Below are 25,955 nucleotides of genomic sequence, written 5' to 3' on the forward strand. Positions count from 1 at the left end.
TATGATTATGGAACAGTTTGTTTCTTCCTTAATTCTGTCAATTTTTACTTCATTTATTCTAAGGCTGTTATCAGTGCATACATATTTATGACTATATCTATTTGTATCTTTCTAATTCGTGTTTTTGTAGGCAGCATAATGCTGCCTTTCAAAAAAGAAGTACATTGTGATAATCTCTGCCTTCTACAGTGTTTACACATAAATTTACATACAAAATAACTGTCCATAAGGTGGTGTTTAAGGCTGTCATCTTGTTCTTTGTCCTTTGTCCTAATTCTGTTGTTCCTAGTCCTTTTTTGTCCCCAAGTATTCAAATATATTTTGAATTCCATTTTAATGTATCTATTGGCTCTTTAGCTATACTTCTTTCCCTTATGTTTTAGTGGCTGCACTAAGGGTTATACTATACATTTTGAGAGTATATACCCTTGTTTTCAATTTATTTGGAATTAATATTTTACTGCATCATGTAAAATGTAGAAATCTTGCAATTTATTCCCTCATTCTGTGCCATCTTTGGAAATTGCCTTATGCATTACATTTACATACATTATGAACTCTTCAATGAAATGTTATATATTTTTTGCTTTAAATTGTCAGTGTTTAAAATAAATTAAAAGCAAAAAGAACTTGTCTTTTATATTTTCCTAGGTATTTACCATTTCCAATGTTTGCTGTTCCTTCTTGAAGATGCACATTCTCTTTTGGTATCATTTTTCTTCAACTTGAACTTTAGCATTCTTATAGTACAGGTCTCCTTGTAATAAACACGAGTAGTTTTCTTATAAAAGCAAGCATATTTTCATGGGGTATAGAATTCTGGTTGACCGGGGCTCTCCTCCCCCACCCTCCCACCCCCAGGACTTTAAAGATGATGTCATCTGGCCAAAAAGACTGCTGGTTTGGGACTCTGGCTGCTAAGTGCTGTGCCATTACTAAAGCCTGTCCTCAGGCCATTGTCTTTATTATTATTATTATTATTATGTTATGTTAATCACCATACATTACATCATTAGTTTTTGATGTAGTGTTCCATGATTCATTGTTTGCGTGTAACACCCAGTGCTCCATGCAGAACGTGCCCTCTTTAATACCCATCACCAGGCTAACCCATCCTCTCATCCCCCCTCCCCTCTAGAACCCTCAGTTTGTTTTTCAGAGTCCATCGTCTCTCATGGTTCATCTCCCCCTCCAATTCTCCCCCTTCATTCTTCCCCTCCTGCTATCTTCTTTTTTTTTTAATACATAAAGTATTATTTGTTTCAGAGGTACAGATCTGTGATTCAACAGTCTTGCACAATTCACAGCGCTTACCATATCACATACACTCCACCATGTCTATCACCCAGCCACCCCATCCCTGCCACCCCCCACCACTCCAGCAACCCTCAGTTTGTTTCCTGAGATTAAGAATTCCTCATATCCGTGAGGTCATATGATACATGTCTTTCTCTGATTGACTTATTTCACTCAGCATAACACCCTCCAGTTCCATCCACGTTGTTGCAAATGGCAAGATCTCATTCCTTTTGATGGCTGCATAATATTCCATTGTAGATATATACCACATCTTCTTTATCCATTCATCGGTCGATGGACATCTTGGCTCTTTCCACAGTTTGGCTGTTGTGGACATTGCTGCTATAAACATCGGGGTGCACATAACCCTTCGGATTCCTACATTTGTATCTTTGGGGTAAATACCCAGTAGTGCAATTACTGGATCCTATGGTAGCTCTATTTTCAACTTTTTGAGGAACCTCCATACTGTTTTCCAGAGTGGCTGCACCAGCTTGCATTCCCACCAACAGTGTAGGAGGGTTCCCCTTTTTCCACATCCCCGCCAACATCTGTCGTTTCCTGACTTGTTAATTTTAGCCATTCTGACTGGTGTGAGGTGATATCTCATTAAGGTTTTGATTTGGATTTCCCTGATGCCGAGCGAGGTTGAGCACTTTTTCATGTGTCTGTTGGCCATTTGGATGTCTTCTTTGGAAAAATGTCTGTTCATGTCTTCTGCCCATTTCTTGATTGGATCATTTGTTCTTTGGGTGTTGAGTTTAAGAAGTTCTATATAGATTTTGGATACTAGCTCTTTATCTGATACGTCATTTGCAAATATCTTCTCCCATTCTGTCGGTTGTCTTTTGGTTCCATCCTCCCTGAGGCCCCAGAACCTGCCTCCTTTGTTCACTAACCAGGGCCTCCAAGTGGTTTTTATATTTTGTTCAGAGTTTATAGTTATTATCTGGGGAGGATTGGTCTCTTAGAAGCTTACTCAGTCATATCAGGAATAGAACTCCAGAACTCATGTGTCTTGTTGTTTTTTTAAATCTCTTTTCTACACTGTTTCTCTAAAAGTTTTAGACAGAATATTGAATAAGTCAATCCATTATATATATTTTATTACATTTGTTATTTATAATAGTAGTATGTTTGAAGGGCAAAAGGATGGTGACAGTGGAGAGAGTGTTTTTTTTTGAAGTGCTATTTACTCTGACCTCTGCAATACTACTTCTTCATGGTTCTCTGCTTTTAATTCCCTGGTTAATCTTCCTGAGGTTCCCTTTGTGACCTCTCTATTTCTGTTTGTCTTTTCAACACTGGTTTCAACCCCATCTCAGTGATTTTTTAAAAAAAATCTGTTCCCGATTTCCCAGGCAGTTTCAACAATCTAACTGATTTCAACTATCACCCCGAATATAGGTGGCTCTTACATCAAAATCAGAATTAAACCTCTCTCATGAGTTCCTCATCAGTATTTTCCAGCTACTAGAAATACCAACTGCATGTCCAGCACACATTATGGATTCTTCATTCCCTTTCAGCCCTGAACTTTTCCCTTCTCTTCCTCTAATTTATTTATTCATTAAATCAGTACATCTTTATTGAGTGCCACAATACTGCTTTTTTTTTTTTTAAAGATTTTATTTGTTTTTTTGACAGAGAGAGACACAGCGAGAGAGGGAACACAAGCAGGGGGAGTGGGAGAGAGAGAAGCAGGCTTCCCACGGAGCAAGGAGCCTGATGTGGGGCTCGATCCCAGGACCCTGGGATCACGACCTGAGCCAAAGGCAGACACTTATGACTGAGCCACCCAGGCACCCCCACAATACTGCTTTTAATGTTACAGATTTAGTCCTGAAGGAAAAAAGTCTGTCTTTCTGGATTTAAACTTGAATGGGTGACAGACTATATACTAATAACTAACTATATAATATCAGGTATTCTGAAGAAAATGAAGCAGATTTGGGGAGATAAAGACTTGGGAGCTGCTTTTCTTGATAGGCTTATCAGGTTTCTCTAAGACACTCACATTTTTGAAGAAACTTGACTGAAGCATTTCCTCTTATCACCTTTGTTGATGCACAGAGACATACTTTGCCAGATAACCCAGACAAGAAACCAGATTGTCATCTTAAATTCAACATGCTTTCTTGTTTTTCACATGTAAAGATTTTAGAAGTTCTCATATATATTTTACCTCCTTAAAAATACCCTTTTCTTCAGCGCCAAGTTTCCATCTCTACTACTATGATCAAGTCCTATTTCTTCTTTGAATTGCAATAGTTTCTTTTTATTTTTTTTATTATGTTATGTTAGTCACCATACAGTACCTCATGAGTTTTTGAGGTAGTGTTCCATGATTCATTGTTGCAATAGTTTCTTTAAAGGTGTTCTGGCCTCCAGGCTTATACTTCTCAACACTGGTACCAGAATGGGCTTTATTAAACCCAAACCAGTTCACATTACTACCTTAAAATAACTTACTGGCTCCACAGTGTACTACATACTGTTTCCTCTTATTAAAGACTTCCGTGATCTAGCCCCTGATCTCACCCCTAGCCCCTTATCACTTACCCTGCCTCACACCCTATCTCTTCTGCTTGATGTAGAACTAATTCTTCCACAGGTGTGGCAGACTATTTTGCATCTGTTTTCCATGCCTTTTTTCCCTCAGTTTGTTACCTCTCTCAGAAGTGCATCATCATCCGCTCCTCACCAACCATTTGGAAAACTTGTAAGACTGCCTGTCGAACAAGCTCTCAGGTGCTCTCTGTGCTGCTGATGTACTGCCTGTGAGTAGGAAGGGCCTAGATGATTCTAAGATCCTCTTGACCCCAAACTGTCATAAAATTACATTGTTTCTACTATAAAATTCTTGTCTATGTCTCTAGCAACATCTTTCACCATTCTCTCTTGAACTTTATGCTCTGCTCCTTCCCTCTATCTAATCTGAACTAGGTAAAACTCCTAAAAGAAATGATGTTTTGGATGTGTCTTTGATCACTGTCTTTCCATCTGCAGATTTCTCTTCTCTCCCTTCACTTGCCTAATACCCACTCATCCCTCTAGATTTAGCTTTCTGTGCTCTCTGTTTGTAATTTTTTTCAGGTACACTCCACTACCAACGTGGGGCTTGAACTCACGACCCTGAGATCAAGGGTCACATGCTCTACCAACTGAGCCAGCCAGGCTCCCCAGCTTTTTGTGCTCTCTGAATTGGACATTACAATGATCCATAATTGTTGCTTTATATTCTCCCCGCCCCCCAACTTGATGAAGATCTTTGAGACATGCAGTTATTAGCACCATGCCTTGACACAAAGTAGATGATAAGTCAATGTACAGGGGATAAAAGAGTTTATATTGAAAAATGATCAGACCCAAACGCAAAGCTTACTTATGGAGTAAGAAAACTCTTGTCATGCTTCTCCAGTAGTGGAGTGCTTAGTTTTCATTCCTTATTTCCTCTTCTATATACATCCCATCTGCACCATTATTTTCCCTTTGGCCTTATCATCTTCCAATAGCCCTTCACCACTTAATCTGTATCCAATGAATTTTTGCATCTAACTTTTAACTTTTGGAAAAAGGATTTCTCAAATATTGATATATTTCTGTTCATAAGTGGGAATTACCTCTTCCTTAAGATTGCATAAGAAGCATTTCAATTTTTTTTCAAATACTCAACTACTAACAATTGTTAAACTTGAAATAAGAACTTTTTAAAAATCTTCAAACACAGAGTCTAACTTATTTTCCCCCTGTGTTAAATATGATGACTGCATTTTGCAAGTTTCCTTAGGCAATATACACACAATAGGTACAGAACTCTTTTATTATTCATTTTATTTTCATATAAATTAACATCCTAGAAAAATTGAAATAGAAACACTAAATACAGTATTGCACATAGCGATCTTTGTTAAATGCCCTATTATTTCAGTGAAGAATGGTAATATACACACTGGAGGGACTGAAGGAGACAGGAAGACTACAAAACAACAGCCAAAATCCACTACTGTTTCTTTGCACTTAAATTACAAACTAAAAGGTAAGAGACCACACTTTACATAAATGCAAACATAGTTATGATTCAGAACATTTTCTTTTTTAAGTTGCTTTCCATGATTGGTTTCCAATAGCAAGAAATATCAACAACCATAACCCCCAACAAATATCATCAAAAGAATTTTTAAAAACCCTACCTATTAGTGTTAGACAAAACCATCACAATGCATCATGAGATGACTTTAACATACTCTCACAAAGAGTGGGAGATTTACTTTTTTTACCCCTCAAAGTGAAATAAAAGAAAATCCTTTCCTAAGCTCCTTCAGATAACCAATCATTACATATTCATCCGACAGCTTTTAATCACCTGCTATAACACATAAAGACAAAACCAATCATGTAAAAATACTCAGGCCGGTACGTTTAATTAACAGATGCCAATCCATCCAAAAACTTACTACCCACCCCCCTTTTATGGCCAACAATTAGTCACGTTTGGCAATTTTATGAGCATCATTTATTTAAATTCCTTCAAAATATTGAGTCATGTTTTCTTTATGAAGGCCAATGGTAAAGTTATAGAGAGGCACACCTTTAGTTTATTTTAGCTGAAGATTAGCTTTATGTAGGGTCTCAGAGAACACAGGCTGATAAAAGCCCTCATTAAACTTAAAACTCTGATTCCTGCCTATATTAGATGATTTATAGGAAAGGGTTTACCTTTTGCTATATTTCTTCTATTCATTATCTGACTTGCGTAAAAAATGATAATCTTCTTTCACAAATATATAGTTAGGGAGAGCAACCCAAGAATTGGGAAAGCCTTGATCATGATATATAAATGGTACTTAAATTTTAAAATAGAAAATTTATATGCAGACATGTAACTGATACAAACAATTCACTAGAAATAACATTTTAACCATAAATCTAAATGCAGTGACATGGAGTACTGGTTGTCAGTAGAAAGGAAAGTGTTTTGCTGGGATAAGGAATATTCTCACGAAAGTAAATTTTAGGTTAACATTTAGCATGTTCAGCATTAATGCAAATATTGCCTCTTATACATGCTGTTTTGGTCTATCGATATAATACCATAAACTTTACAAAAAGAAAAGGTGTCAAATTCTCCACTGGTCTACTGCTTTTGCATTTTTATGAATGTACAGTAAAATTCAACAATCAGTGAACTGTCTAGAAAACACAAAGATTGTGCAAGAGGTCAAGAGGAAAAATGAACAAAATGATGTAGTTTTCTTCCCAGCCTCAGGTCAGCTGAATTTTGTGGCCAGTGAACAGTGACTCATGTTCATTCTGCTTTTCATTGTTCAGGTTTTCATGCTTATTTTTGCTTTCTGAAAATAAATGCACCAGATAAGAGTTATAGTTAGAAAGAAGAACTTTAAAAAATGTACGGAGTTTAGAATAGCTCAAACAAGATCTTTTCATTTGGATCAAATTCTCTGGGAAAAGGTTAAAGATCCACCAGCCCATAAAGGAAAAAGATATAAGTAAACTGTTTTATCTTTAAGAATTTTCAACAGCCAAGGGGTGCCTGGGTGGCTCAGTGAGTGGGTTAAGTAGCTGCCTTCAGCTCAGGTCATGATTCCAGGGTCCTGGGATCGAGCTCCGCTTTGAGCTCCTGCTCAGTGGGGCCTGCTTCTCCCTCTCCCCTCTGCTCATGCTCTCTCTCTCGCTATCTCTCCCTCTCTCAAATAAATAAAATCTTTAAAAAAAAAAAAGAATTTTCACCAGCCAAATCACCAAATATTTTTGAGAAAAAAAAAAAAAGCTTTAAAATTTTAGCATCTAACCAACATGAAAAAGTGCCAACTCACCTTTCTCATTCTCAATTCTATGCACACATACATAAATATGAAGATTGAATTGGCTGCTTCGTTTCATGGTTAATATGATTTAATTCTCTTCTATGCTTATAATGGCATGATTGAGGTTAATTAATAATTATTCCTCTTCATTCAATGCACCTTTAAGGTTGTACTTTAATCAAAAAGAAAATAAACTAAACCATAATATAATACCTGTCATTAGAGAAGACTAATTTTGATATAGAGAAACTAAAGGGAAAATATCTTTTAAATGAAGATATACTTCCTTTTTCTAAATAGGGTTTAATCAGTTTAATCATATCCCAACCTGGGTTATTTTGATCTTTTCCACTTAGACCACATTAGATTAATCCAATTCAAAATGTTCCTATTTTAAGCCTAACCCAACTTTTCATTTAAAACAGCATCATTTACTTATCCCTGTGGTACCAAGTGATACACCCTCAAAACATTTAAAACAATACTGACAGCGTCACAAGGGAAAACTCGTCATTTTTACCAAGCCCTGCCTTCCAGGATGCACAATATGGCATTTTAAAGAAAGAAGTGGGCAAGGAGGAAGCTTAGATTAGCTTGTTAAACTCAGCCTACTGGCTGACAACTGTTAAACAGCCACATACGGGTACACGCCAGGTCTGAGCCCCCCAGTCTGAGCAAAGGACAATACTACACTTGGCATTTCCCATCATGTTTTAGATCCCAGTGGTGCTAATCCAACGATAACAGCCACTCGGGGTTCAAATGCAGCCTTGTGCTGGTGATGCTTGTGTAATGGAGAAAGTGGGAAACTGCCCCCCAACTCCTGCCAACACACACATATCTAGGTATATGCATTCCCTTAGCAGATTTGTCTTAATTCTTAAGCTTTGGATGCTAGATCCTGAGATTCTCTTAGCCTTTTGGGCCTGATTAAAGGCATAAAGAAAAGGAGAGAGAGAATCTCTCTCACACTGAAGAGGAAAATTATTAAAATGTTATTATGTGAGTTTGTATATATTGTGAAAACAGTGTTTAAAAGCCAAAGCAAATCACAAGTTAAAAAGAGAAGAGTTAAATACTTACAATTCCAGAGTCATGTCTTGGTTTTATTTTATAAAGTGATTTTCCCTTTTTCTGCCTGCACACCTCTTCGGCTTCTTTTACTCTGGGTGGAGAGAAGACACATGTATTTCAGCAAAGACCTATACGGATCACTGCAATCCACCTTATGATAGGTGAGCAAATATCAACTCATTGAGGATTTGAGTTATTGGAGAAAATAATACCACATACACAGGAACATTATCTGACATTTGATTCAAAAACACTGAATGTTAGAGCTAGAGGCTAATTCATCCAGGGGTTCTCATCTTGGAATCAAAGGATGTCGAATGGAATGATCTACAAACACATTAAAAATGTTATATCTACATTTCATCCTATGTTAAGGGAGTCTTATGTAGAAGAAATTAAGGAAATATCCCTCATTTTCAGGTGAGGGTACTGAGAGTGGTTCCATTACACAAATCTGAAGCATTAAAATAATTAAATAAACAGTATCATATAAAAACTCATATGCTTATTTTAAAATCATCTCAGATTTACTTTCCACGTCACACTCACCAAAAAAGTGAATACTTGGGCAGGTTTCAAAAAACTGAGCTTCATTAAGCAACAGAACCAACCATTTATTGGAAAACAGAAACTAGAATGTGTGCAATAATAATGTTTTGACACTTCTGGGAGTTCTTTTTAAAAACACACCCCAAGGAAAACAGCATTGAATTTACCAGAGGTACAGTTAAGAGAGGATGTTATTTGGAGGTAAGATCTTCATTGAGTTCTGGATCTGCTAGTTGATACTGGGTAATGTCCTGATACCACTGACTATTGTATTCCCTCAAACAGTAAAAGGGCTTAATAATATATAATAGCATTATTATTATTGCTAGACAGAATTGTTGCAAAGATCAAAAAAATTTTATTTAAAAAGTTCTTTATGGGGAGCCTGGGTGGCTCAGTTGGTTGAGCAACTGCCTTCGGCTCAGGTCGTGATCCCAGGGTCCTGGGATCGAGCCCCGCATCGGGTTTCCTGCTCAGTGGGGAGCCTGCTTCTCCCTCTCCCTCTGCCTGCCACTCCCCCTGCTTGTGCTCTCTCTTTCTCTGTCAAATAAATAAATAAAATCTTTAAAATAAAAAAAAATTAAAAAACAAAGTTCTTTATAAATTGTAAAATGCTGTAAAAAGTATATGCGATTGTTTTAATTAAACAACTGGTAAGAAATCTGTAAAGTAGGATTATACTAATAAAAAGGGGTCCCATAAAAAAGGAAAATAACCTACTAGGTTAATTTATTTATTATTATGATTTCCCTTGGGAATTAAAAATGGCGTATTCCTGGAGAAACTAAAAAAGCTGTGACTTATCTTAATAAAAGACTTTTTATGCAGATCTTGAAGTTTATTTCCTGAAAGAAATGAATTATAAATATGTTTCTTGAGCACTGTGGTAAAAGATCTGATGGCAGGATTCCTCTGCCGTACAACTGAATGAACACTGGTTTTAAACAGTGGAATGAAGGAAATGATCCCACACAGCAGCTACAGGACTGGTATTAGAGTTTACGTTAAAGCGTGACACATGAAAGTAATTCCTTTTGGACGTAAAATGCCTGCTAAGTTGATATTGTTATTAATTCCAGAAAATGATGACAATTCAGAAGACACTCCATTGTTACTACTTTTATTACTTTCTACCCAAGTCATAAATTGCCCTTAATCCTTCCTCCAAACATTTGAAGACAAAAGCATTTCCTTTATAACAAACAAAGGATTGCAGAGTTCCCATCTTGCCTCTGAAAGAGCTACCAGTAAATTTAAGTTGAAATATTTGGACAGGGAATTAAAAAACTTTTTTTTTTTTTTTTTTTGTTTAGCACTTAGCCAAAATCCAGTAGATCCCCTCTTAACTTTACTTGGAACTCTTTAAAAGTATTTTGTAACATTAAAAAAAAAAAAAAAGTGTACTTCACAAGTATTTAGATCACCAAAGCATCTTAATTTTCTCACTATCATATTTATTTTATTTTTAAAACACATTTTTCTAAGGATCACAGGAAGACAAATCTAATTCAAACATATTTAATTTTACACAAAAACAAATTCAGCTATTCCTTGTAGCAGAGATAACAAAAACTAAAGAGAACGTGCGTCAAGGAAACCTCACAAGATCTAGCTCACCCCTTCATTTGACAATCATTTATGGGGCAGTAACTCCAGGTCAGGCACTGGGCTCAGCTCAATTTTGTAAGGACAATTAAGTTCAATGTCTAATAGGAGAGCTACACACATAAGCAAGTACAAATGTGCCTAAAGCACCACCACCTAGGTTTGTAGAGGTCCAGCCATGTCCCAGGAGGGTAGGGGTTGTGGAAATCTTTCTGGAGCAGGTTGACAGCGGAGCTTTGCTTCAAAGAGAAATCTTAACTGCTCATACTTTTCTTGGAAGGGGAAATGGGGTGGAGGATGAAAGAAGAATACATACAGAAGAACATGTGCGAAGGCCAAGTGAGACAAGGATACCACAGTGAGCTTCGAGAACAGACACCCCGCTCCGCTGTGCTGCCATAGGATCTCCACAACCCCAGAGGCCGGGGTTGGGGCTGGCTGTCTATGCTCCGGTTTCTGATGCGCATGGCTGGGGTGAGTCAGTCACGGCATCCTGGGCACCTCAAGACCAGGCACAAATAAATGAGGTGGGGAGCTGAGAAACTAAGCACCAGGACCTCAAGTAGTTGTTCTTCGGATTTAGAAGCACAAGCATGGAGCATATGTTAAAATGCAGTTTTCCGGACCTATTTTACTCTGGGGCAGTCCCCAGTGGGGGGTGGGGTAGGGAAAGGGGTGTGCTTCTAAGCAGCACCAGAGAACGGGAGGAAGACGGCCTCTGGGCCGCACTACTCGCCCTGGCACGGAGGGACTCCCCTGAAGCCTGGACTGGGCAGCCACACTGAGCCCCCGACCACCGTGCTTCCTCACCCCCTCTCTTCCCAGGGCACACCGGGTCCCAGCCCACACCCCGAGAACTTGCTCACTTCAGCGCTTTGTGAGTAGTGCCCCTCCTAAGCTTCCCAGCAAATGTGGCATCTTCCAAATGCCAATTTTATTTCAACAAAACTCTGACAACAAGAAATTTTTTCCACACTTTAGGCAGGAAAAAAGAATGTGTCCCCGGAGGTGAGATACACTGCCAGAGTTGGCAGAAATAAGGAGCATGAGGAGGGAGAAGCCGGGAAGGAGAGGGCTGAGGCAGCAGTCCATATGAGTGGTTCCTGCTCACTCTCCATCTGGGCGAGTGTGGCGGGCCCGTCAGCTGCTCGGCCAAGTTTGGCCTATTGAGTAACTCCTTGTACATGGTCCGTGCTCTTTCCCTCCTGCCTCACCCCTCATTCAATCATGCCGAAAATTTCTTAGGCTGAGTAGGAAAAAGATGTATATCTCGCAACAAAACAGGCTTTAAGTGAAAAAGCATGGTGGTGATAACATTTCAGACAATAAATAAAAATGACCACTATGTCCTGTTTGGAAAGGAGGTGGGGAGTCAAAAGAGGGATGATATTTCCTTTATAGAGAAAGGGGAGAGAGGAAGCCAAGGCTAGGTGGAAGAAGACAGTCATTGGCTTCCAAATATTGCCTGCACTTGAGTTTAAACTCCGAGTAGGGTGAGGGCTGTGGATGGTGCGTAGACAAAGCTCTAATGCTTGAGTCACGAAGACATGTTCTTTTGAATCTGGCTCTCTTCGCAACAAAGGGGACTGCCAGGGCATCTGTTAATCAAGATTTCACCCTACCAGAGAACTAAAAAGGCAAGTAAAAAATTTCAGATGACATCTTTGATAGGCTTATTTAATAGCTGCACCTTCCAATTAGAAATCTAGATTACAGAAAGAAAATTTGAGCAAAACCAAATCATACGATAATGAAACCTCTTCACTCATCACCTTCAGTGATCTTGGAAAAACAACAACACAGAAAAGCAGAGACTGGAAAACAGGAAATATAGCATTACTTTTTAGACAGAAGAGAAGGATACCGAGTGGTATATAATGGCTATAAAATTTGATGTTTATGTTAATATTTTGCTATAATAGCTTTTATTGCCTATAGAAGTTCAGAAACAAAACTATGCCAAATAAATATCAAAAGTATGTACTTATTCCTTAAATGGAGGACCAAAAGTAATCAGAATATGAGGCATTCTTTATTTTTTAAGGGAGAATTTAATTGTAGGAAATAACCAGGAGACATATATGGAATCAGGTTTGGCAAACAGAGTAGGTGACCAATTTGAACAAAACAATTTTTGTCATAAGCAAAGTTTGGTTCGGGCAATGGTCGGGAAGAGTGATGTGAATCAGTGTGTGATTCCCAGGAAACAGAAACTTGATCCCGTCAAGGACCAACTCTATATAACCAATTTTGAATGAAGTCTTTCTGAAAAATATCAAACTTTTCTCTTAAATGGAACGATTTGACTTTTACCTGATGGCCCATGTTTGTCACCTTTGCAATGTGCTGATACAGGGCTATCCTCAAGGCCTCCTAAGACAGATACCTATGTGGTGGCTCGCCCATGTATGGATCTAACACTCACACTTTGCTTTCCTTTGAGTCCACTTGTTCAGGTTTCTGTTTCTTGCCAAGACGGCAGGTTGTGATTACATCTTGCTGGCGCCAGCATGCCTGCCTTGAGTAGAGACTCTATCTTCTTCCAATAATTTCTATCTTCTCTAGAGGGGAAACCCAGATAACCAAGCTAATTTAAATAGGCTTCAAATTAGAGCTGTAAGACTGAGTTCAATTCTGGCTGAACGAATAGAGTTCCTGGACCTGGAGGCAGGTGCCACAGGGCTTCTCCCTCATGAGCCCCATGCCTCCCACATACCTCTGGGGTCCCAGCTTTGTCTGGAAGGCTGGGGAGGCCCAAAGTCTGACTTACAGATAGGCAGAGCTTTACCGCTCTAAATGTCTACGAGTAGAAGGTTCTAAGACACTATACAGCTCGTCATATTGCACCACCCAACTCCACAAAGATGGAAAGTGATGCTGGAATGAATGTAAAACCTGAAATTCAAGCTTATCAAGGTAAAGAAGTGTGACGCCCTTAATTGGTAATGACAGATTTTGTGATGCTTCAGAGAACCATCGACAGGATAAGAAGGCAAGTATTTTGTGAAGAATAGGACTCTGAGATGATCGCTCAGTTGAAACTGTTTTCTCGGTCCGGGGCAAAGTGACCAGAGAAAAACAAAACATCTTTAAGCATTAAAGCTTATATTTAAATTTACTTTAAAAAAAATTTTTTATATTAAATTTATTTTCTAAAAAATAAAGCTGTACATGTAACCTGAAAAAGAAAATAAATGGATCTTAATACATCTATAGGATTTTTTATTCCTTATATGCAAATATCCCAAGTTGTAAAAACTTCATTTGGTTTTAAGGAGTTATGAATTTAGAAGTTGTGAAGCATAGAAAACTTGAGCCCAGGAGAATGAAAATGTTTTTAAGGTCTATATTAGAGACAAGACAGAGGTAGGTGGTAGAATGAAAGAATACTTTTTATCACAGAATTTGCTAAAACTAATTTGCATTCCAATTATTATTTTTATTTTGGTATTTTTCAAAAAAAATTGAAAACTTTCTCAAATTTTGTCCTTAATATAACTGGGCACATTTAACCTAAGGGTTATTCTAAACAAAGAGAGTGGTTTCTTATTTCTCTCCTAATAAAGATGTATTTTTCTCTGCACTGTCCCCCCCATCCCCAGACCCATTTATTGTCAGGCAAACATATACAAAAAGTTCAGCATGATTAAGTTTAAAGACAGTTTGTGAGATGAATAAGGGAGATACACTCTGGCACAGAAACAGAGAAAAGAAACCAGACATCCCTGAGGCCTGCAGGCAGAATAATTTTTATCTACCTTCTAGAGCAAAAGCCAGGCTGGCCACAATCTTATCAAGAAAACAGATATGCTCTCATCATTCAATGGAAGGAGAAAGGGAGTCACTTTTCTGCCACTAAACATTAATAATTTGGTCTAAATAAGAATCTGTGGCAGACAGATTCATTTCCTGCTGGCTCCAACGAGGCTTGCTGGGAGTAGCCTGATTCCTCGCTGGAGTCTCCGGCCTGTGAGAGAAGTAAGTGCAGCCCGGCGCGGGCATGTCACAGGCTGGAGGTCCTGATACACAGAATAATAAGCTAACAGTAGACATAATTATCATTATTACCCGTTCACAATGTACTACACTGAAATACAACACCATCATGTCCGCCAACAAATTTACAACTTTTTTAAGAGAAAGGGAAAAAAAAAGACACACGTATATACACACAGAGAAGGGGGACAGTGGGAGACTGTAGACAAAGGCTGGTTAGGCATGCCAGCTTTAAAGTTGTGGGTCTCCCTCTCCAGGTCAAGCTAGAAGTAGGTGTTAGATGCCTTCTGGAATTAAAGGTGATCTGAGGGAGGTTACTCCTGGCTCTGTCTTTCTCTCCTTTATAACCTCCATGATTTAAAATACATACACAAAAAATACCACAAAACCCCTGACAATATAATGGGAACAATCAACCAAAAATGTCACTTATCATTACCCTCAAGTAAAAAGAATTTCAGTTTTGTCAGGCCCATGTGAATTTCTGAATTTCATCACTGACAATCTCCGACTTTTCAGAGAGAACATTGCATTTGTTACCTCGAATGGTTATGGAGAACAATTAGAATGAACACAAAAGTGCCCTTGACTCAAGGAAACCAAGCTTTAAGAATACCTTTCAGTTTCTTGGATGCAACAGGAGCATGGCTCAGTGTGAGCTGAAGGACGTGCTCAGTGTGAGCTGAAGGACGTGCACAGTGCAGAGGGGATGGCATGGAGGCCTCACACATCACACTGCACTCACATCACGGTAACACGTGGTGTGTGCTGGCCTCTTCTATCAATGACAGTAGCTGAATTTTGAGAAATATTCATAGTCTAAAATCTAGGATTCCATGACAGATACGTATGTTCTATGTTTGTGTTCTAAAAACTGCAAATATATGTTAAACATAAAGCCAATAAGCAGAAAGAATGTACATCAGTGTTTCCTAGAGGGTATAGGTGGGTGAAGAGATGAATCGTTTATTCAGAAGAAAACACATTCAACCAATCAAACTGATCCCTACAGTCTGAATCTCTTCGGTGGCTGTCTGAGATTCTATAAATGTAGAACATTACAATTCATGGATGAGCTACCTCAGAAAAAAACTTTTCCTATAGTGTTGGAATGATTATAGATAACAAAAGATGGGTATGGATGTATGTCACTATGCTCTCATTTCAAAGCAAACACCCCCTCCCCACAACACACACAAATCATCATTCACATCCGCCCCTCTGTGGAATAAAAGTTGTCAATCCTTTCCTAACTGGCAAACCCACCAGCACTTTCTAGTTTTTACCCTCCACCACAGTAATCACTCTGAAGTGGTTAACTAGTCCTAATTTTTAAATTAGCTTATCTGTTGGTCCTCGGAGAATTTCTGAGTTTTCCAACTATTTTTCAGAACAAGCTTCCTCGATCTCTTTTGCTGCTAAACTTCTCCCCCATACCCAAGGTCTAATCTTGACTCTGTAGTATATATAGGCAATCTCTACTTTATAATTCCAGCTACAATGGAGACTTTCAGATCCACACCTCTAGTTCTGATCTTTCCCCTGAGCTTCAGATCCCAGTGGACATTTTTCTTTCCTCCCCCACCTGTGCCTTGGTTAAGAATATAACTATCTGTAACCATTCATCCTCTAAATCCTTTCTCTCCCTCCTCACCAGCCCTCTATATATATGCAAATGGTTAACAAGTTCTGTTATCAATGATTCCTTAGTAATGATTTTTAATCTGTCCCAACCTAAATTCCACTGTCCCTGATTGTTTTTCAAAGCTTCTCCTTATGTCATCTAGACCACTGCCACACCCCACAGAATGGCCTCCACACTGGTCTAATCCATCCTTCACAAGTATCCAAAACATGGGAATCATCGGAGCCACTTATTCATGGGATTCAAGGCCATTTACAACTAACCTAACTAATTTCCCCTTAGTTTCTACAATGTTCCTTGAGCTCTAACCATGCAGAACCACTCCCTACCCCATGGGAGGTCTTTGCTAAATCTGTTCCTCTGGGTCTACCCATTTTTTCTCTTCCTTCCATGGCTCCTTCAAATTAAGCTCAAAAATAGCTTCCTATAGATAGTATATCTGACCCTCTAGGAAGGCTTATTTTAAAGACTTAAGGCTATTCATGTATCTGTCTTTTGCCTTGTTGAATTGTAAATTCCTTGAGATTAGGGGACCATGTACATTCATTTTTACATTCCCAGGGATAATAATAAAGCTGACACAGGTAAGTATTTACTAGATGTTTGAAAAATAACTAAATGGAAAAAAAATAACAATGAATGAGTGATGAACAGGGAAATTAAAGATAAACTAAAAAATTCACAGGGATAAATTTTGAGAAATAACTAGGACTTTGATTTAAATCTCTTGTTTTTGTCTCCTTCTTCCAGTAAACTCTTCAGCAATGAGTCTGGATGTTTAATTCACACTTTGAGTAAACTATGCAGGGTTCTATCTGACCTGACCTTTGGGTTTACTGATTTACTATTGTAATTCCATCCATAAATAACAATGTAGTTGAATGAATATACATAAAATTTATGAAATAGTTTAGTGTATCATATTCACTTTCTCCCATCTTAAAGAAAAACTAAATTTTTATATGAATTGAATTATTATATGAATACATTATATGAATCATTAGGAGCCTGTAAGGATTCCACATGAAATCGTGTCACTAACTCTTATTAGCTCCTAGGTTAGTAGAAAAGATAAATGACATAGATGTGATAAATCTTCTTTTCAACAAAGCATTTAAAGAAATCTCTAATGGGATGTCTGCAGATTAGAAAGAGAAATGATAGTTGGGGGAGAGGATACTTAGATGAATTTAAAATGGTCAAGTATACTACAAAAAGATAACAGGGTGTCATTACATATGGTTACATTTCTGTTTTAAAAAGCATCCCACTGAAGAGGATCAAGCACAATTAAGTGGTAAAATTTATATAGAGACTGTTTTAATCTGAGAATGGAGAAAACTGTCCTAGCAATCACAGATGTCCAAAAAATGACAGAGAATCTTTTTTATTTGAAGAAAGTGAACATTTACAGTAAGACAATGGTGTATCAGACACAGTGAGTGACTGCTTCAGTTCACCACCTCATCCAACCATCTGGCAACCAAGCATGAGAGATGCCATCATGCTCTTCTGAAAAGGAGCAGCCTGGACTCTGAGAGGTTCTTGAGGTCATACGATAATGGAATGAATAATCTGGTCAACTTCAGAGTCTGCTCTCTTTCCCCATCAATCCCACTAGAAAGGGTACAAAATCATGGGCTTAATGTCTACCTATTAGTACTGTAAAAATGGTATTCCTATAATGGGAAGTAAATTGGGATAGATGATCTTCATTTACTTCCCAAGTTCAGTATCTCTTTCCTTTTAGAGAGCTTCCACAGAATGAGCATCTTAAAAGACACTATGAAGTAAGCTCCTTAAAGGCAGAGAATGGAATGTCCTTCTTCTCCATATCCCATGCCCAGCACAGCACCTGGCTCATCACAGTAGCTCTAACACACTTACTAAGGACTTGTTATGTGCCAGGCACTGGGCTAAAAGGGTTTTACGGATGTTATCTCCTTTAAATCTTGTAAAATAACCCCATGGAGTAGCTACTATTGTTACCCAACTTCTACAATGAGGAAACTGAAACCTAAAATGGTCAAATTACTTGCTCGGGGTCATACACCAATTCGTGGCAGATCTGTGGTTCAAATCCAGTCAAACAGAAAAATCAACTTCCACAGTTCTGGTTTTAACCACTGAACTACATTGCACCTTTCACTACAGAAATACATGGGAAAGATGAAATATACAACCATTGATATCTTCTATTTATTTCCATGTATATATTTATCATATATTTATATATTTCCATGCACTATATTAATTTATATTTATTATTTATTTAGAAGCATTTGATTCTTAAAGACTGAATCTTATTTTTTTCTTATTTTTTATTTTTTAAGATTTTATTTATTTATTTGACAGAGAGAGACATGGCGAGAGAGGGAACACAAGCAGGGGGAGAGGGAGAGGGAGAAGCAGGCTCCCTCCATCCCAGTACCCTGGGATTATGACCTGAGCTGAAGGCAGACGCTTAATGACTGAGCAACCCAGGCGCCCAAGACTGCATCTTTTAAAACCCTGAACATATAAAGTGTGGCAGTTTAAAATGATTTTTGAGAAGAGAAACTACTTAGAAAAAATGGGCACATGTGTTTTATTAGATACTTAGGGAGAAGTACTATAATTGCACAAATTTTGAACTTTATTCAAGGAAAAGAAGGAATGGAAACACAACAGGCTATAGTGTTCATCTCTGAAAAAGGAAAGCATGTAAGACTGTCTGGAGAAAACAAAGCTACCACCACATTTTCTTGAATCTAATTTCTAGGAGAAATTTTTGATGTGGTTTTCTGAATAAGGCATGTGAATTGCAATCAGTACAAATCTAAAAATACAGAAGAAAGAGAAACTTTTCCAATGGCTTTTTTTTTTTTTTACACAAATCCTCAATATAAATTTTAAACTATAATTCAGTGAAGGCATTTTGAAGACAGGGAAGTCAACACACTCTTCAAGTATGTCCTGGTGCTTGTTGGTGATCTAATCTGATACAGACATAAAAGTGAAAAATCCAGGACAGTCAGCATATTTCCTTAATTGTAGCACATTGCAATGCTCTGAACTGAATAGGAGTAGGTGACAAGTGCTGGATATGCTGACATTCTACCCTGCTGAAGAAGGAAAATACAGTTGCTTCATGGAATCAACAACAAGGTTCACATTCCAACTGTGTAAATAAAGAACTTGAACTAAACCCTGTCAAACCAAGAGTATCCTCTTTTCATGTTCTTCTACAAGGAATTTAACATGGCATGAGAAAAAGCTGAGAAATCTGGAAGGTACTATTTAGAACTTTTTAAAATGTTTAGACAATAAGCTTTTAATAGTCATTGAAAATAGGAATATTTGTGTTCATATACATGCTAGGATTTTTAAACTCCTGATCACATATTTTTCACCACTAATTTAAAATCTCTGATTTATAAAAGAAAAAGAGGTTTGTTTTTCTCATGGATCTTGTAGTAGAGACTATTTTAATTCTATATTAGATGTGGATTTACATGGAATTTACAAAAGTAGCTCAGCTGATATGCTCTTTATATAAGTCCCATAAGAGTGACCATGTTCTTTCTGTACAAATTGAAGGCTTTTAGATTTCCTTAATAAAATGGTAATGTGACAATCCCTTGTTCTACAAATTTATGGTAACAAATAAAACAAATTTCTGTCATACATGATGGCCAAAACTATTACAAAATCACATGTGACAGCAAAATTAATCTTTTATTACAGGAGAATAATGTTTACTACATTTGACATTTTTCATGCAAACATCGTTTTACTACTTCCACATGCTAAGATATTTTCTTAATGTCAGTGATTTTTTTTGCATATGGTTTAGAAACATTTTTGACTATAGCTAGTGAGATATAAACTTAAGCTGTTGGTATATATACCATGGCTTTTGTTTTGACACTTCTCTAGCAAAAGATGACATGTATGAATACCTTGGATCCTATTTTTTAAAGACTTTTTTCTTTTTTTTTGGTTGCAGGGAGGAATTCAAGGGCTATTAGACATGGAAATTAGTTTATAGAAAGTTTATCACATTTCCTCCCTGTAAAACTCATAAAAGAGTACAAGAAAGCTATTTATATCATGATGCTTTAGAATTATGCAAGAGGAAGTACAGCTTAATTAAGGGGAAGATGTGGGAGATACAAGGCAGGAATGGGATCAAGGAAACACACATATTAAGGGAGAACAAGAACAAGGGTCATGATATTTACTCTCCTGGATTATTCCTATCTGGTTAAAAATATGCTGTTTATCCCATCATCATCAAAAAACAAAAAAACCCTAATTCACCTTCCTCTCCAGCTGGACCTTCTTTTCTCTTTGACCCTTTCTGTGCATAAACTCCTGTGGTCACTGTCTCCATTTTTCTGCTCCCATCAGACATCTGTACCCAGCCACTGGACAGAGACAGCTCTCGTGGATGTCATCAATTCCCTCCCCTTCCAATTCCAAGGTCAATTCTTGGTTCTCACCTCCCTCATGTGAACACCAGCAGCATTTCACATGGTTCTTCCTTTAAGCTCTCCTTCTTGAAGCCCCTCCTGCACCCTGCCTGCCAGGCATACCCCTCTCCACACCCACTTTCCACTTTTCTCTCCTTGCCCACTCTGTTCCAGCAACTTCGGCCTCCTCCCTACACATGCTCCTTCCTCATGCTTTGTACTTGCCTTCCCCCCCGTCTGAAATGTTCTGTCTCCAGGTATCCACTGGTTTATTCCCTCACTTTCCTCAAGTCTCTATAGTCAGACCATCACCTCCTACAACTCACTTTTCCCTTCACCCTACTTTACTTTTTGTCAGAGCCTCTATCAGTCCTGGTGTTTATTAATTTAGATTCAGAAGGTCAGGATTTGGTTTGGTTTACAACTCCAGTGTCTGGCATATAGTAGCCACTTAATAAATACTTGTTGAATGACTTCAGTAACACACACGGACAAGTCAAAAGATCACAGAGAAGAACGCAGAAATGGTGTTCAGAGTTGGAAGAAAGTAGAAGAAGGCACCACAGGGGACAATTATAAAGGACAGTTAAAAGTTGCAATAAAAGCATTCTTGACTTCTCATCCCCCTCATATTTCCCAGGATTTATCTCAGGATCTCCATTCCTTAGAGAATCTACCTTAGGTTGGAGAACACAGATTTTTAAATAGTCCAGCTAGGAAATTTCTCCTAGAGCAAGAAAGGTGAAGGGTATGGCCTTGCTGATACTGGGAGTGTTAAGAAGTGTGATTGGTTGTGTGGATCATGGTGGCAGTAAGGACACAGCTGTAATAAGAGACGATGTGGCCCAGGCTGCGCAAGAAGCTCTATGGGTGAATGGATGAATGAATCGGAAAAATCCAAAGAGATTCTAGAACAATTAAAAGAACCAGGAATGTTATATCAGGGTGATGGAGAACTTGAGAGTCTCTTCATAGCTAACCTTAAATATGTGAAGACCCATTACATGGACAAGGGATTGGATTTATTTGTGTGGTTCTAGAAGGAGTAGAATCAGGACCGGTGAGTACAGTGTTCAGTCAGCCAGATATCTGTTCATTCTGTGACCCTTTACCCCAAGCCCCGGGGGCCAGATGGATTACAGAATTCAGAACCCTTCTAATTTCAGACAGAAAGATGGTACATAACACTACCAAATGGGTCTGACATAGCATGGAGTAATCAAACATGTTAACATTTCTGCAGTAAACATATGAACATTCATACTAAGTGGGATGAATAAAGACTACATAAACAGTCTCATGTAAGTTGAGTTTGCCACAAACTTATAAAAAATTGTTTGGTTTCAGAGGTGTTTTGGACCTCCAAATTGTAGACAAGGGATTATGGCTCTGGACTATTAAACTACAAATAAAACTGTATCTGTTATAATACTTGTTCCCAGCATTTGTGAACTCTATTATCCTTGTTAGGGAATTTGTTAAACCCTCAGGTGGAAAATAGGAAATGGCCACTGACAATTAAGAATTTGGATGTGAACACTTAATTCTTAATTTTTCTTTAATCAGCATTACTAAGAAATTTGTTTTTAGTAACTAGTCGTGAATGGTAAAATATATATTTTATGGGAGTCAGCATAACTTTTCTCCTTTTTACTATGATCCACCAGCTTTCTGATGGTCATGTTCTTGCCTCTCTTAAGCTAAGAGGTTGTGCATGGTCTTTGACTCTCACATGAATCTTCGGGACACAGTAATAGACCATAACTAGTGGTAAAGTATGCTGTGAGTTCTTTTTCTTTATTAACGATAGATGAAGTAGAGAGCTTTAAAAAATAGGAGCCAATTTAAGCTTTCTTCATAAAAACATCATCTTCACTTACTTGGATTTGTATTTTTTTCCTGAGTGCTTTTATGTGTGACTTCCAGTAACTCCCCATCCATCCATCTGCCTGTCTGCCCATCCATCTGTTCAGCCACCCAGCCATTTATCCATGATATTAAAACAAAACAATTGCCCTTCTACCTTTTTCTCTAATTAGTCCATCAACATTACCTAGCTTCAAGTTCATGCTCTAGTACTCTGTGCAATGATTCTTTTATTTCGCCTTTGTAAAATGAAAACATTAAAAAAATAATCAGAACTATAAGAAATAAACCCATGTATAAACTCAATACAGAATTGAGTGCTTCTGCCCTAAAAACAGCACATGAATTTAAGAATACATCAATATCTACATCTAGACTAACTTTTAAAATGAAAGCTTTTAAGTTATCTGTGAGCATCTGAAATTCTCTCAACTGCTGAAATATACTTTTTTCAACTATTCTTCATCTTATTTACCTCCCCCATATGTTTGGAAAACTTTAATGTGGCTAAATGGAATTTTATCAAACCTTCCAAAAATGTTCACCCCTAGGCCAAAGGAATTTGAACCAAAGAGCTTAATTTTTAAAAATAATTGTATCTCAGAAAGTTAAGAAAGACTATGAATATGCTTTTATTCTGATGTTTTATCCTTGCAAAATATATATTACCTAAATGTATAATGATAATTAGAATAGACTGCTACTCCTTCCCTTTTCCTCACCCAACAAATTTTCGAGGCTGATCTCCACACATTGTATAACAAATTAAAGTTTAGAGGACTAAGGATTCTCACAGGCAAACTTCTACTTCTGGCTACTTTAAATTCTAAATGAAGGTCTCCGATTTGGATACCAATTCTGACCCATGGGTTTTTCCCATACCACCAAAATATTTATTCAGTTCTAACCTAGAGACAGCATCAGATCCCACAGATTAAGGGCTCAGCCCCACAAGACTGCCCCCCCCTTCAGATGCCAATGGCAAGTCCAGGTTGTCACTGTGCTTCTGACCCACAGTCTAGAGATGAAAGGTTAGAACAACCCCCTCCTTGGGTTCAACTAGTTGGCTAGAAGAGCTCATAAAACTCAGAGAAACATTTTACTTACTAGATCACCAGTTTATTATAAAAGGTTTTAACTCAGGAAAGCCCAGTGGAAGAGAAGCATAGAGTAAGGTGTGTGGGTCCTTTTGGGATTTTATGGAGGCTTTATTACATAGGCATAATTAATTAAATCATTGGCCATTGGTGATTGATTCAGTTCCTCTTCCCTCTCCAGAGGTTAGGGGATAGGACAGAAAGTTCCAACCCTCTAATTACAGGCTTGGTTCCCTGGTCATCCTTAGCAACCTAAGGGCTTTCTAAAAGTCACCCCATAACACAATAGAAGATATCTTTATAACTCTCATCACTTAGGAAATCCCAAAGGTTTTAGGAGCTCAGTGTCAGAAACTTAGCTGAAGATCAAATAAATATTTCTTATTATAAACCACAATATTACAATGCCTAAAAGACATGAGTATTCAATATATTCTTTTAAAACAGAGTGAATGTCTATATAATCCGGCATAATTTTGAGTTTTATCATTTTTCAAAGTGATGGTAAATGCAGCCGACCTGAGATGCCCATATTATAAAACAATAGAGAAATATTAATAAGGCTTAAATATATGGTAAAAAGTACTAATTCATTAATATGACTATAGATTATTCTGTTTATTAAAAAAATAAAATAGCTGGGGGCGCCTGGGTGGCTCAGTCAGTTAGGCATCCAACTCTTGGTTTTCAGCTCGGGTCATGAGATAGAGCCCGGGGTCAGGCTCTGCACTCAGCAGGGAGTCTGCTTCTCTCCCTCTGCCCCTCCCTGACATGTTTGCCCTCTTTCTCTCTCCCATAGATAGATAGATAGATAGATAGATAGATAGATAGATATCTAAGATAAGTGAATCTTTAAAAAAATTTTTAAAGATATTTTTAAAAATATAAAAAATAAAAAAGCCACACTTATTTCTTATTATTGGGTTCTGCTACACATGACTACGACACAAGATCACCCTGATGGAATACTAAGTCAAGAACACTTCTACTGCCCCAGTTCTCCTAATTTGGTGGAGATGAGGGTCAGTCATCTTTGGGTTAATGGAACTTGGGGGATCAGGCACTCTCTAATGTGACTGCCACCTTTCCCTCCAGGGCATTCTCCCATCACCTCATCTCCCATCTCCTCTCCAGAAGCACCCCAAGGCAGAACAACATTGGGAAGCCCAGGAAGAGATGGTAGTGACCTCCTGACTGTGTCCACTCTGCTTGCAATGAAACAGCTATGGCCTCCACCAACACACTCTGAATTCTGTCCTCATTGAGACTGCTACTTTCTGAAAATTACGATTTCCTTATAAAAAGCCAGCAAGCTTGAATCTGCCTAAGTCTCCAAAGGACAGGGTAGGCCTACTTCCTGACTGTGCCCTGGATACTCTGATTCTCCTCTGAGCCTGAGTTTTCACTTTGCCAAGTGCAACCATCAGCTAATTCTACACAATGCAATGGGGGGGGGGGTGCAGCTCATGGTAGGAGAGGACTGTGTGCTCTTTCTGTAAATGCAGAAGTGGCATGACCCTCATTCTGTAAGGCACAGCTATCCAAACAGGACTTTATATAGCTCAGCATCAAGTTTTAAATCTTTCAAAGAAGGAATCTGTAAGGACACATACCAGCCTTTCTCCAGAGAGAGATCAATGAGCTGTGGAGGCATGTTGGGCAGGAACACTTTCTTTCATCTAGATATAGAGTGTGACACATGGGTGCCAGTCTAAAGGTTATTCCTAAAGGAAGGGGCAACCTTGATAATCAACTGGAGGTGGAACATGGCCAGGGCTGCGTGGGAGAGGATGGAGACAAAGCCGATGGATTATTTAGAGAATGTTTAACATTATTCAACAAGATAAAATGACAGATGAAGTTGATTAAATAAAGTTTTCAAACATAGAAAGACATCCAAGGCATCAAGGATCCTAAGTATTTTATTATAGTTCTTACTCAGGAGACAAAAGCAAAATAAATCCAAATGGAATGAAATAAAATAATAAAATAAAATAAAATAGAATAAATGCTCATAGGTTTCACATAACACAACATTCAAAAGGAGTGAGCGGACAAACCTCTGTGTAGCTATATATTGATAATATTATAATTAGAAAACCTAAATTGCAAAAATTTTACCATTTTAGGAATTATATGATGCAATTTTCATTTTTTTGGTTCTGCAACATTATTAGTCTTAAAAATTGCAAAATCATAGCTCCTAAAACTCTAAGAGCATTAGAATTTGAATTGGATATGAAATTATAATATGCATAAAATATTATGTATATATAATAACTTAAATGATGATGATGATGACACTGACTTGAAGGTTCTTTTGAGGAGGAACAAATTGTAAACAATAACTTTCTATATAAACCAAAGAACCCAAGCTTATGTGGTATCGATTTGCCATGATGGTTGTTCAACTGATAGACACTTGAATTGATTGGAAATGCCAATCTCCAAGACCACATTGTTAGTTCTTCGGTATCAACATGGTTAGTCTTCACTGAGTGCCCACTGGCTAGGGCGCACCACATAAAGGGTCTGTTCCTAT

General features: G+C 37.9%; 1 protein-coding gene across 1 annotated transcript in view; it reads right to left on the bottom strand.

Annotated features, from left to right (window-relative positions):
* Positions 1-3,822: 3,822 nt before the first annotated feature.
* Positions 3,823-25,955, bottom strand: part of FMN2 (formin 2) — a 382,777-nt gene continuing 360,644 nt past the window's right edge. Inside the window, exons 15-16 of the mRNA XM_032389271.1 lie at positions 8,211-8,292; positions 3,823-6,653 (exon numbers count right to left, since the gene is read on the bottom strand). Coding sequence (XP_032245162.1) covers positions 6,627-6,653; positions 8,211-8,292 — 109 coding nt within the window. The 3' untranslated portion in view covers positions 3,823-6,626. The remainder of the gene's footprint in view (positions 6,654-8,210; positions 8,293-25,955) is intronic.

The sequence above is a fragment of the Phoca vitulina genome, unplaced genomic scaffold (genome assembly GCF_004348235.1).
Source record: "Phoca vitulina isolate PV1807 unplaced genomic scaffold, GSC_HSeal_1.0 scaffold54, whole genome shotgun sequence".
NCBI classification, from domain to species: Eukaryota; Metazoa; Chordata; class Mammalia; order Carnivora; family Phocidae; genus Phoca; species Phoca vitulina.